At 53.9% G+C, this 14,085-nt stretch overlaps 1 protein-coding gene across 2 annotated transcripts in view; it reads left to right on the forward strand.

Moving 5' to 3' along the window:
• WNT5B (Wnt family member 5B) overlaps nt 1-12,707 on the forward strand; it is a 20,872-nt gene extending 8,165 nt beyond the window's left edge. Inside the window, exons 3-4 of one of the 2 annotated variants that reach the window (XM_006163239.3) lie at nt 3,857-4,146; nt 11,353-12,707. In XM_006163239.3, coding sequence (XP_006163301.1) covers nt 3,857-4,146; nt 11,353-11,811 — 749 coding nt within the window. In that variant the 3' untranslated portion in view covers nt 11,812-12,707. The remainder of the gene's footprint in view (nt 1-3,856; nt 4,147-11,352) is intronic. The other variant, XM_006163238.3, reaches the window with a different exon arrangement.
• Nucleotides 12,708-14,085: the final 1,378 nt, after the last annotated feature.

Below are 14,085 nucleotides of genomic sequence, written 5' to 3' on the forward strand. Positions count from 1 at the left end.
ACTAGGTCCAGGACTTTAACAATGGTCAGCCAGGTGAGAACATCCAGTGCCTTAACCACCACGCCACCTGCTGTCCCCATACCTGGCATGTTTTTCAAGTCACCAGGTGTAGGACTTGGCCTCACAATGGGCCACATAGGATCTTGTTGCTTTAACCAGCAGGCCGTGGAGTGGCCCCGCTGTTCCTCTCATGGCGGAGATGGTGGAGTACTGTTGCACTGTACGGATGAAGCCACGTCTTGTTTACCCATGCATCTGCAGATGGAACGGTGGGCCGTCTCCTCTGGGCTGCTGAGTGATGCTGCAGTGCACGTTCACCGTGTTTGGGTAGACACGTTTTCATCTCTCCTGGCAGATTCCTAGGTGTGGAATTGCCAGGTCGTATGGTAACTCCATGTTTAACGTTTGGGAAAACTGCCAGACTGCTTTCCAAAACAGCCACACTGGTCAGTGTCCCACCAGCACTACAGAGAGGTCCCAGATTTTTGGGACCAGCAGATGGCGTACCGGTTACGTCGCTGGACTCCCACATAGTTAACTGCAGCTCGAGTCTTGGACCCAGTGGCTTAAAACTCACACTGGGCACGTGTGCCCAAAATCCCAAGAGGAGGATGGAGAAGGGGTTGCGGCATCTGTCCTTCGTCGGTCCAGCGAGGGCATGCGCCCTATAGCTAAAAGCTCTCTCTCAAAAAAAAGAAAGGCCCCAGCTTTCCCACGTCTTCACCAGCTTGTTTCGCACTAACGTGATTGCAGCCATCCTAGCAGACGGATCGTATCTTTTTACATTTTTTTTAGGTTCTGGTTATAGGGTGCTTGTGCTCTCCAGAGAGACCGTGAGAAGGAAAGTGAGAAATCGCCCCCCAGAAGGGATGACCATGCTGCAATCCCCTCTTTCATTTTCCTCCTAGGATTTTGGGCACTCCGGTGTGACTTTCAGGTCGCCAGGTCTGGGACTCGAACATGCGGTCGGCGACGTGGGAGTCCAGCGCCTTAACCACCACGTCACATGCTGGCCCAGTAAAGTGATATCTTGATGTGATTTTGATTTGCATTTCCCTAGGAGTTGAGTATTATTTTCTATAAACATTTTTATTAAAGGAAAACATATCTGAATTTCGTTTAATTTCCAGTGGCTAAAGGATGTGTGTGCCTACCAGACAGAGAGAGAGAGAGAGGGGGGGAGGGAGGGAGAGAGGGAGGGGCAGCTCCTCTGGTGTTCCTAGTCCCTGTAGCGGCTTTATTGAGATACAATTCACATACCGTACAAGTCACCATTTTGAAGTGAGCAGCCCAGTGGCTTTAGCGTACTCCCAAGGTTCTGAATGTCCCCACCTAATTCCAGATGATTTTCATCAGTGCACGTCCCTGTCAGCCATCACTCTCCACCTCCCGTCTCCTCTACCCCAGGCGGTCACAGGAAGGTGGCACTGTGTCTGGATTTGCTGCTCTGGACACTCCGTGTAAATAGGATGTTAGCACACGTGGCCTTCGATGGCTGCCTTCTCTCACTGAGCGTGATGTAAAGGCTCGCTCGTGCTGAAGCATGTATTAGTACATCATTCCTTTCTTGCTAGGGAGTATGTGTACCTTCCAAAGACGGGGGGGTGGGGGTGGGGAAGGAGTATGGTCGCACCGCAGTCTCTCCACCTTTCCCCTCCTGCAGTTTGGGTACACACGAACACACACCTGGCATGGTTTGTTTTTGTTTGTTTGTTTTTGTTTTTTAATATTTATTTATTTATTTATATTTATTCATTCATTTATTTTAATTTGACCAGCGAGAGACACAGAGAGAGAGGGAAAGTGAGAAAGCAAGCCACTAGGTCCAGGACTTGCACCATGGTCAGCCATGTGAGAACATCCAGTGCCTTAACCACCACGCCACCTGCTGTCCCCATACCTGGCATGTTTTTCAAGTCACCAGGTGTAGGACTTGGCCTCACAATGGGCCACATAGGATCTTGTTGCTTTAACCAGCAGGCCGTGGAGTGGCCCCGCTGTTCCTCTCATGGCGGAGATGGTGGAGTACTGTTGCACTGTACGGATGAAGCCACGTCTTGTTTACCCATGCATCTGCAGATGGAACGGTGGGCCGTCTCCTCTGGGCTGCTGAGTGATGCTGCAGTGCACGTTCACCGTGTTTGGGTAGACACGTTTTCATCTCTCCTGGCAGATTCCTAGGTGTGGAATTGCCAGGTCGTATGGTAACTCCATGTTTAACGTTTGGGAAAACTGCCAGACTGCTTTCCAAAACAGCCACACTGGTCAGTGTCCCACCAGCACTACAGAGAGGTCCCAGATTTTTGGGACCAGCAGATGGCGTACCGGTTACGTCGCTGGACTCCCACATAGTTAACTGCAGCTCGAGTCTTGGACCCAGTGGCTTAAAACTCACACTGGGCACGTGTGCCCAAAATCCCAAGAGGAGGATGGAGAAGGGGTTGCGGCATCTGTCCTTCGTCGGTCCAGCGAGGGCATGCGCCCTATAGCTAAAAGCTCTCTCTCAAAAAAAAGAAAGGCCCCAGCTTTCCCACGTCTTCACCAGCTTGTTTCGCACTAACGTGATTGCAGCCATCCTAGCAGACGGATCGTATCTTTTTACATTTTTTTTAGGTTCTGGTTATAGGGTGCTTGTGCTCTCCAGAGAGACCGTGAGAAGGAAAGTGAGAAATCGCCCCCCAGAAGGGATGACCATGCTGCAATCCCCTCTTTCATTTTCCTCCTAGGATTTTGGGCACTCCGGTGTGACTTTCAGGTCGCCAGGTCTGGGACTCGAACATGCGGTCGGCGACGTGGGAGTCCAGCGCCTTAACCACCACGTCACATGCTGGCCCAGTAAAGTGATATCTTGATGTGATTTTGATTTGCATTTCCCTAGGAGTTGAGTATTATTTTCTATAAACATTTTTATTAAAGGAAAACATATCTGAATTTCGTTTAATTTCCAGTGGCTAAAGGATGTGTGTGCCTACCAGACAGAGAGAGAGAGAGAGGGGGGGAGGGAGGGAGAGAGGGAGGGGAAGCACCCCCATGGAGTGTGGCCATTCCACAATCCTTCCTCTTCCATTTCTCTGTCCTGTCAGGATTTGGGGCACACACACTTACACCCCTGGCGTATTTTTCAAGCTGTCGGATCCAAGATTTGAACTCTGGTTAGTCACATGGGATCCAGCTTCCTTAACCACTAGGCCACAGGGCTGGCCCTTCCATATGAGTTTTTACGTGCTTCACTAAGCAACAAAGAGGAACATAGGTGGACTTGCTACTGGAAAGTGATCTGGATACTTGGGGGGACTGTGGCGAGTGTGAACTGTAGGTATTACAGGTGTGGTTCCCTGGTGCCCTCGAGCGAGGAGGCAGGCAGGTCCTGTGGACTGACGAGAGGGGGCCTGGGTTATTCTGGACGTTGGAATTCTAATCCCCTTTCCACTCCTGGGCTCAGCCACTGTCTAGCCATTATGGCCACAAGAAAAAGAGCAGATGTGTGGCTTGCTGCGTGGGAGGAAGCTGTGTCTGCGGGAGCGCTCTGCTACCACCAGGGTCCTGCCGCTGAGCCTGCCTCCCCGTCTCACCCTTGCCCTCGTGTTCCATACATTCCAGAACGCTCTCCCTGTCACTTAGGCGTCCCTCCCCCTCTGCGCTGAGTCTTCCTAGGCGGGCTGGAGGGCTTCCTTTCTTCCTGTGTGGTTCCGTGGAGCAGGGCGAGGGTCGAGAGGTAGAAGGGAAGGACAGCATCAGCCCGTGATAAAGAGGTTTCTAACCGCTGGAGAGCCTGGGCAGGTCGCACAGAGGCTGGGGTGTGGCGTCAGGGGGAGTCCAGAGGAGATCTGACGTCTGCTGTCCTGTCCCCTCGCAGGTAGCCGAGAGACCGCCTTCACCTACGCGGTGAGTGCCGCGGGGGTGGTCAACGCCATCAGCCGGGCTTGCCGCGAGGGCGAGCTCTCCACCTGCGGCTGGCGGTCGGCGCGGCCCAAGGACCTCCCCCGGGACTGGCTGTGGGGTGGCTGTGGGGACAACGTGGAGTATGGCTACCGCTTTGCCAAGGAGTTCGTGGATGCCCGGGAGCGGGAGAAGAACTTTGCCAAGGGATCGGAGGAGCAGGGCCGGGTGCTCATGAACCTGCAGAACAACGAGGCCGGCCGAAGGGTAAGCCGGGCCTCAGCCCACTCCACACTCGCCCCTGGCTGGCCTTCACGGGGCAGCTGGTCTGACCATGGACATTCCTGCCTCCAGCTGCTGACCAGAGGCCGCATTATGGTTTGTTTGTTTGTTAGGTTTTTTTATAAAGTGCCTGCACTTGCTAGAGAGAGACAGAGAGAGGAAAAGTGAGAAGTCATCCCTGGGGAGGATGGCCATACCACAATCCCTTCTCATCCATCCTCTTCCCAAGATTTTGGGTATGCACACACATGCGCCTGGCTTGTTTTTCAAGCTGCCAGGTCTAGGACTTGAACTGTGTAGTCAGCCACGTGGGATCTGGTGCTTTAACCTCCATGCCACCTGCTGGCCCTGCAGTATTGTTTTTAAAGGATTTTTTAAAATAATTATTTATTTCATTTCATTTATTATTATTATAGTTATTTTAAAATTTGCTGTAGGGTACATGCGCTCACCAGAGAGAGAGGGGTAAAGTGAGAAAGCAAGGCAGCAGGTTGAGACCTCGGCCTGCAATCCGCCACGTGGGAGGCCAGTGCCTTAACCACCTTTCCTCCTGCTGGCCCCTGAAGGGTTCTGTGGATTTTTTTAAGAGAGATTTTTGTTATAGGGCACATGTGCCCGCTGGAGAGACAGAGACAGAGCAAGAAATCACCCCCCAGAGGGGAGGGCCATGCCGCAATCCCTTTTCCTCCATTCTCCTCTCGGGATCTTGGGCACGCACGCACATGTGCCCGGTGTGTTTTAAGCCACCGGGTCCGGGACTCAAACTGTGGTCAACTACGTGGGAGTCTAGCCATGTAACCATTATGCCATCTGCTGGTCCCAAGGATTTTTTTTTTTTTTTAAGTTTATTCTGTGAGTGAAAGGAACAAAGAGACAGCACCTCAGCAGGGTCGTGACTCCGTGCATCCCGCCAGTCTTAGCCAGCCCCAGGTCATGGGCACGTGCACGCCCGGCTCTCAGGACGGTCTCCAGGCGGGAACCCGGAAGCCCGTGTGTCAGCCTGGCAGAGTGCAGGTGGTGCTGCACTGGTGGGCAGGTTGCCCGCAGTACTGAATTCATGGCATCACAGTGCCCTACCTCCCGGTGTGCGTGTGGGTGTCACTTTTTAACCCACTGTTACTTCACTGCAGCAGTCTGTCTCTGTGGGGCCTCGATGCCGTGTTTGGGTCAGGACCCCAGGGGTGCGGAGTAGAGTTTTTGTCTTGACTGGCTTCTGTGGTGGTTGGAGCATAGGAGAGGACCAGGAGTTCAGGCCACGAGGCCTGGTCGAGGTCCGTGATCTGTGAAGGACTCAGGTACAACCAGAGCTGACTGTTTTTCAGTTCGCTGTAAGGCACACGCTTGTACCAGCGACAGAGGGAGAGGGAAAGTTACGGAAACACCCCCTGGGGGGTTGGCCACACTGCAATCCCTCTCCTCTCGGGGTTTTGGGCACGTGTGCACATGCAGCCAGCGTGATTTTAAGCCACCGGTCAGAGACCGGAACTGCACCCTCAGCCATGTGGGCTCCAGCTTCCTTAACTCTGCACCAGCTGCTGGCTCCCAGAGCTCACTTTTCAGAGCTGCTGTCACGTATACCCAGAAGCCCAGCAGAAAAGCACATTAAAGTACGAATGGCAAACATGCTTGTGGCCGGAAGCTTTCAACCTAAGCGGAAGTTTAAAAACTAAGGCAACATCCTTTAAGACTCACGTGAACGGTCTCAACAGTCTCCACGTGCCAGTTTCTGCAGAAGCTGAACCACGGGCTCATGGCGAGCAGGCGTGGTTACTGTGTGCGCAGAACGCGCCCCGCAGCAGCTTCGGCCGTCCCTCATGGTGTCCTTCTCTGCTCACCTCGGTGGTGACGACCTCCCTCTCCTGCATGTCCGGCCTCCCTTCTCTCTGCCATCCCCTCCCATGGTCGGCCTCTGCCTCCAGAAGCCGGAGGGATGGCCCTGCTTTTGAGTGTGGGACTAGAGGGCAGCGGGCGTCAGGCAGGCCGCCCGCGGGCACGCCGAGGTCTGTGCGTGGCGGGCGCTCTCTCCAGAGGCTCTGTCAGAGCGTTGTCCCCACCCAAGCCCGAGTCACCCAGCTGGCTCTGGGTCCTAGGAGATGTATCGCACTGAGACCAAAGACAAACTAATTAAAAATTGAGAACTGCAATTTCTTGAGATGAAATGTAGTATTTTTTTTGAGAGAGATTTTTGCCAAAGGGCATGTACTGGAGAGACAGAGAGACAGAAAGCAAGAAATCAGCCCCCAGGGGCGGATGGCCGTGCCACAGTTTGCCTCTTCCATTCTCTTGGGATCTTGGGCACACATGCACACATGCCCAGTGTGAGTTTTAAGTCTCTAGGTCTGGGACTCGAACCATGGTCGACCACATGGGAGTCCAGTTATATAACCATTACACCACCTTCCTGTCCCTTCTTGAGATGAAATGACAGAAACATTTTTTAAAAGATTTATTTTATTTAACTTTATTTATTTATTTTAATTTGACCAGAGAGGGACAGAGTGTGTGTGAGAGAGGGAGAGAAGGAGAGGGAGAAAGTAAGCCACCAGGTCCAGGACTCGAACTGTGGTCGGCCATGTGGGAGTCCAGTGCCCTTAACCACCATGCCACCAGCCGGCCCCAAGGGCAGAAACTTAATGTTGGCACTCTGGTGATTCGGAATATGGATCCATGTCTGAAAATATGCTTCTGTGTCAGAATTCTAAAACGTAAACTCGTGTTATAGGAGCACATGGCGAATAAGCAGAATTGGAAATACCTTTTGTATAAAGTGGAGTCCTGTAATCAGGGCTTGGTAGGGGCCCGATGGTGGTCAGCAGTAAAACACAGTGCTACTGCAGGCAACCCCACATAGGAGGTTTGGCAGTTCAGGTCCGGGCACCTCCCTGAGCACACCAGGCAAGCCTGTGTTCATGCTGAAGGTCCGTTGAGTCTAGGGGTGGATTGCAGGCTGGGACTCTGTTAGGGGTGCTGTCTCTTTCTCTCCTCCATGAAAGAAAGAAAGGTGGCGTGGAGGTTAAGGAGCTGGATCCCGCATGGCCAACTGAGTGATTCAAGTCTCAGAGCTGGCAGCTTGGAACTCACGCTGGGCGATGTGTGTGCAAGCCCAAAATCCTGAGAGGAGGGTGGAGGAGAAGGGCTTGTACGTGGCCGTCTCCTCCAGGGATTGATTTCTTGTTTTCCCTCTCGCTGGCTAGTGTGCACGCTCTATAGCAAAAACTGAAGAAAAAAAAAAAAAAAAAAGTCCAGGCTGCGTAGACTGGGCGCCACTGTAAACCTGGCCCCACACAGACGCCCGGTGGGAGCTAGCACCGGTTAGGCGCCTGCTGCTGTCCTCACAGATCCCGACTGGAGGCTAGATTTGTGAAGTTAGAAATGGGTGTGCACGGGCTAGCCTTCATCTGTGCTGTGTCAGGAGTTCTGGTCGCTGCTGGGACCTGCAGATACTGAGGTTTAAGCCAGGCAGGAAGACTAGAACCGTAGTCCGTGACTGCCACGTTGGGAGCCCTGGGCTCCTGAGGCCTCGCCTCTGCCTGGCATTTCAGTTGCCTGAGTCTTTGAGGGGTGTAACCTTGGGGAGTAGGGTGATCAACCTAAGGCGTTGGGATCTTCGGTTTATCTCCTGAGAGTCCAAAATCTACTCATTTTTCCAGACCCTAGTTCCAATACCACCCACCTACTCTTTTACGTTCTTTCCCGTCTCCCAAGGTTCAGTGGAACGTTTTCTTCTTTTCTTGAGGTATTTCCTCTGTACCAGGACCAGGATGGCCACCTGCACGTCTTTGAGCCCCCTCCCGTGCCTCTCTGGGTTGTGGGTGTGACGGGAAGAGGCCACATTCATGAAGCTGACTGCCACCCCTGCCCGAGCAGGACGAGCAGTCCTGCCGAGGGACAGCAGGAGACACCAGCTCCCCTTCCTCCATCTTGACCCCTCTTCTGCCGGCTCCTCACTTGACTGCCCTTAATTAGGTGTTGTTTGCACTGGGCCCTTATCTGGGCAGGCCTGCCCCCCCATCTGCCAGGTTTTAGGCACATACCTTCCGCCTGGCCCGTCTTTGCCCCCTGCTCGGGGCTCCACGCCGCTCCGTCTGCTCCAGGCTGGGAGTTCTTACCCACTGTAGGTTTTCATTCACTTTAAGGTGCATCACCCGAGCCCAGAGGAATCCGCCTCCCACCTCCTCGTGCCCTCAGGGACCGCGGGGCAGAGCGCAGTGGGGGCAGGGACACAGACGCTGCACTGGGTTTACGGCCGGGCTTGGATTTAACAGCTCACCTAGACTCTGCCGTCTCAGCCACCGAGTCAGTCCGGCACACTCTGCTGCACATTTCCCCTGGCCCTGGGTCTCTGGTAGCTCCATTTAACACACCGGAGGTAGGAACTTCCGTCCCCGAAGGGTTTCTAAGCATCTCCCAGAAAAAATCCTCGTGCCTAATCCTTGTGACAGTCCTGTCAGTCATCTGTCCTCACACCATTAGATTGAGGTGGAAGAGGGGCTTCGTCAGGGGGCAAGATGTGGGTTTTTGTGGGGTTTTTTAATAACCCAAGGGTGTGTGTGTGCGCCACAGAGGAAGAGGGAAAGCACCTCCCAATGGGACACTGCTATGCCACAGTCCTTTTCCCGCCACTTCTCCATCCTAGCAGGATTTTGGACATGCATACACGTGCATCCAGTGCGCTTTCCAAGCCACCGGAGCCGGGACTGGAACCATGGCTGGCCATGTGGAATCCAGCTACACACAGTGCTTCACCACTGCGCTGTGGAGTTGGGCCTAAAACACTTGTAAATACATTATGTTGCTTTTTGAGTTGGCAGGAAGGGCCAAAAAATGTGTGATTATTTTTACTTTTCTCCTACAAAAGAACTGTGTAAGTGTGTATTTGCGTGTTCACGTACCAGGAGTAAAACATGAAAGGAGTCCAGACCCGATGCCCCTGCGAGTCGTCCTGTCACAGTGGAATGACTGTCTCATGGAGGGCAGCCACAGCCTCCTCTTCCATGGTTTTACCAAATTCCTGTCCGTCCCCTGGAGGTCTGGCCCCGTCTCTCTCTCCCTCCCCAAATCCCCCTGAGTGTTTGCTTCGCTACAGATGCTTATCCTGCCCCCAGCCACTCGGCAGCTAGGTACACAGTCCTAGACCCTAATGCGTCCTCGCAGCTCCGGGACGCCTGCCCTCCTTAAGCCAAGGACCATTTCCAAAAGAATGCCGGGCTGCAGTGCAGACCTGGGATTTGGGCCCGAAGGGTAATTGCAGGTCCTGCCTTTGAAGTGCCTGTTGGACTGGGGTGTGAGTCCCTTTGTGTCTTGTCCTGGAGCAGCCAGGCTGAGTGCTGGTGCCTCCGCTTTGGAGAGGAGCCTTCCTTCTCCCCGCTAAGCCATGGGTAAGCCCCCAAGTAGAGTGCACAAGTCGTTGTTCCGAGCCCCTTCTGGGTGGCCCACAGGTCAACGAGCCTCTCTAGAGCTTCAGGTTCTCCACCATAAAGGAGAAGTAATTCCACCCGGAAGGGATCCGGAAGCGTTCTGACTATCCTAACGTGAACGATGATGCTTAGGCTGTTCTGCGCACCTGCAGGGCTTCTGCTTAGAGCTGAATACAGACAATCTGGGGACTCTCGAAAAGGGATCTAAGAGAAACCCTTGCAGAACGAGCCCTGACTCAGCTGGTGGCAACAGCCGTGGCCGGAGAACGCACAGCAGCGGCTCGCCCCCCCCCCCCCCGGGCCTGCTGCCAGGTTTGGGGCGCCGTGCGTCATCTGCTTTCGTTGGAAAGCACTTTGTGAGAGCTCTCTGGGCTCCCCTTGCTCTCCTTTCTGATTCGGGGTAAGCCAGGTTCAGGGGCACTCCACATTGGGCGGCATGTGTGTTTTCATGCATGGCCTCCAGGCAGGCCCACTCCTTGTCTCATCTCAGAGGCTTGCGCTTCCTCCCTCCTCCCAGCCTCTCCTGGGAAGTGTCAGGGGGCTGAGGTGGGAGAAAGTGGTCTTCCCATAAATAGGGTAGTTTAGGGCCAGCAGGTGGCATGGAGGTTAAGGTGCTGGTCTCCCACATGGCCAGTTGCATAGTTCGAATCCTGGACCTGGCAGCTTGAGAGTCACGCCAGGTACGTGTGTGTGTGCGTGTGCTCAAAATCCCGAGACTAGAAGAGAAGGAATTGAGGCTTGGCCATCTGCCCCGCCGGGGGTGATTTTCACTTTCCCTTACTCTCTTTGTCTCTCTCTGGTGTCTGTACCCTATAGCAAAAAAAAAAAAAAAAAAAAAAACAACGGATAGTGGATGGCTAGGCTCCTGACAGGTCTATGGAGACAGTGACCAAACCAAATAATAACACAAGAAAAGGAGCCACTTAATTCTTGGTATCTGACAAGATCAAGAACAGTTTTCTGAGGCCCCATAACAGTTACATTGTTGGACTCCCACATAGTCGACTGCAGTTCAAGTCCCAGACCTGGCGACTTAAAACACACTAGGTGCATGTGTGTGTGTGCCCCAAGTCCCGAGAGAAGAATGGGAGAGAAAGGATTGCAGTGTGGTCGTGCCCCCTGTGGGGTGATTTCTCCCTTTCGGTCTTTCTGTCCCTCTAGCAAGCACACATGCCCAACAGCAAAAATCTCCCTCTCTAAAAAGATTTTGGTAACTGAGACCAAAAGCCAGTGGCTTCTATTACAGCCTTGTCCTATGAATGAATTCTTCTTCCTGACTATTCTGTGCTGTGTATAAAAGCCAACCACATTTTGCCGGGTTTTATTTGTTTGTTTGAGACATTGATGAAGATGAACATATTTTTTTCTGATTGTAAAAATGACATATTTAGGGGCCAGCAGGTGGTATGGTAGTCAAGGCACTGAACTCCTACGTGGCTGACCACAGTTCAAGTCTTGGACCTAGCAGCTTGCTTTCTCACTTTCTCTCTCTCTCTCTCTGATGAGTGCATATGCCCTAAAGCAAATTAGAAAATAATAGTAAGTAAAATTGCATAAATAATTATTTTAAAGGAAACAGAAATGGTAAAGTAGCAAGTGAAACGCCCCAAATGCCACCCTCGGAGCACTCCCAGCATCCGAGGATCCTGGAGCGTCTTTGTGCACACCGGGCCCCCGCTTCCCCATCTGGTGTGCTTGCCCGTGGCTTCCCAGCCACCCTTTGGCCTCTCCCATCAGGGCCCCCGCTCTCACGGCCTCTCTCTCCTCCTCGCAGGCTGTGTACAAGATGGCAGACGTCGCCTGCAAATGCCACGGCGTCTCAGGGTCCTGCAGCCTCAAGACCTGCTGGCTCCAGCTGGCCGAGTTCCGCAAGGTGGGGGACCAGCTGAAGGAGAAGTACGACAGTGCCGCCGCCATGCGCGTCACCCGCAAGGGCAAGCTGGAGCTGGTCAACAGCCGCTTCAGCCAGCCCACCCCGGAGGACCTGGTCTACGTGGACCCCAGCCCCGACTACTGCCTGCGCAACGAGACCACGGGCTCCCTGGGCACGCAGGGCCGCCTCTGCAGCAAGACCTCGGAGGGCATGGACGGCTGCGAGCTCATGTGCTGCGGCCGCGGCTACGACCAGTTCAAGAGCGTGCAGGTGGGGCGCTGCCACTGCCGGTTCCACTGGTGCTGCTTCGTCAAGTGCAAGAAGTGCACCGAGGTCGTCGACCAGTACGTCTGCAAATAGCCGGGCGCCCGCCCCGCCTCCCAGAAGTCTATATTATGTAAATCTATATGAATATATTTTATATTTGTATGAATGAACGGATAGATGATAAATAATTAAAAGATAAAAGAGGAAAGAAATGCTTATTTAAGAGACGCTGCAGGTCTCGGAGGATTGGACTTTGGGAGAAGGCCTTTTTCTCTCCCCCTGGCGAGGACGCCCAGGACCTAGGGACTTGGAAATGGTTTCTGCCCCCCGCCTCCCCCACTCCCGGCGACCCTGAGGACAGGTCATGGTTAGGTGGAGGAGGTGATTTTGGTTTGCAGTCTCTGCTGAGCTGTTACTGCCCTGGGGCCCTGGGTACCGGGGCCATGAGGACTCAGGCAGCCTGGTACTTACAGAGTCTAGCCCGGAGTGGAGGTCAGCTCAGGAGGAGGCCCAGGGATGTCTTGCGGTCTCGTTCTTGTGGTCACTGGCAGCTACAGGAATGTTTTTTTCCCCCAAACGAGGAGTGGTCCACGTCCTGTCTGGCCCTGCCGGGAGAGCGGGCCGCCTCTCCCCAGGGCCCTGGGCCTGGCTTTCCAGCAAGGATCATTTTCTTTCAGGGTTCACCAGCTCCTGCGCCAGGCTCCCTGCATGAGGAGGAGAGGGGCCTGTTTGAGCTGGCGTGCTGGGGAGGCGTGTACCTGGGCTGCAGGGCCAGGCTCGCGGCCGGACTGAGGGGCCTGGCATTGCCCTCCCACGCAGGGAGAGGAGCTCGGGGGCCACTGCGGCTGCCTCCTCCCTGGAGGAGAGAGCCCCAGGAGGCTGCCCGGTGTCTCCAGCTGTGCCCCGGCTACAGCTTCTCGCTGACATTAAACACCCTTCCCTAACTTGGACACACGGTTATCTTTCTTGAGTCTTCTTTTTTTTCTTTTCTTTTAGTTTTCGTTGTAGGGAGACAGAGAAGGTGAGAACTCACCCCCAGTGGCTACACAGCAGTCCCTTTTCCACTTTCTTCTTGGGGTTTTGGGCATGCACACACGTGTGTTTGGCTCACTAACCAGTGGCAGGGGGCCCGCAGAGCTGTCCCAAGGTCGGGGAGTTAGTTTCTTTGTAACAGGCGGTCAGAGCATTTGGCTGAAATCCTATTCACTCAGCACCCAGGTCGGGAGTGGCTTTGTTTCATCCCCAAAGTCACTTACCTCCACCCTCACAAAGGAGCTGTTCCCCGGAGTGCCAGGAGAGGTGGCGTCGTCGGCGTCGGCGTCGGCGTCGGCGTCGGCGTCGGCGTCGGCGGTTGCCGCACACACTGAGCAGCTCCCTCTCCTCCCTCCCGCGCCCTGGCTTCCTGCCCGTCCTTCCGTCTCACGTCGGGCACGTGCATACGGGGGTGGAGGACACTCCCAGGAACCTGCATCCCAAGTCCTGGTTTACAGGCTCATTTCATCCCTTGCCTTCATTCTCTGAGGCGAGAAACAGCTGGCTGCTTGTATTCAACCCCACGGTGGTGACTGCCTGCTTCCTCGCTCCAGTTGCATCTCAAGCCTCGTCATCCCCAGGAGCGGGAGGGCCTAGCCAGGCATCCTGCGGTCCAGACTGCCACCGCTGCGGGGCTTTCTCCAAGAGAGGGAAGCTTGTATCTTGGGCACACCCAGAGGGCTGAAAAAAATAGCTGCTACCTTCAAATGGGCTTTGATATTCTGCCAGACACCACCGCCACGGGCCCACGCATTTTGGAAGAACCTCAGAGCGTGTGTGCGCGTGTGTGTGGTGTGTGCGTGTGCTTTGCGTACACCCGTGCACGCCACACAGGAGTGAACGTTTCTCATTAATTTGGGGCAGGGGTGGAGAGGCACTGAAATGTATAAGAAATTAAAAATAACTGACCACTTCAGCTGAGACGCTGCAGGCACGACTCCTCTACCTTTATTTTTTTATGTAAGTTTTTAAAAAAAATTATTGGGACCAGCAGTTGGCATAATGACTATGTCGCTGGACTCCCATGTAGTCGACTGGGGTTCGAGGCCTGGACCTGGTGGCTTAAACTCAAGCCGGGCACATGTGCGGGCGTGTCCAAGATCCAGAGAGGAGAATGGAGGAGAAGGGATTGCGGCGAGGCCATCCTCCCTGGGGGTGATTTCTCGCTTTCTGTCTCTGTCTCTGTCTTTCTGGCCAGCACACACACCCTATAGCAAAAAAAAAAGAGAGAGAATTATGTATTTAATGTTATTGATTATCATTATTATGATAAAATCTAAAAATAATAACACAATTTTCTTGTTAGAGGACACGCGTGTTCTCCCCCGCAGAACA

Source organism: Tupaia chinensis, unplaced genomic scaffold, assembly GCF_000334495.1.
Source record: "Tupaia chinensis unplaced genomic scaffold, TupChi_1.0 Scaffold141530_1, whole genome shotgun sequence".
NCBI classification, from domain to species: domain Eukaryota; kingdom Metazoa; phylum Chordata; class Mammalia; order Scandentia; family Tupaiidae; genus Tupaia; species Tupaia belangeri.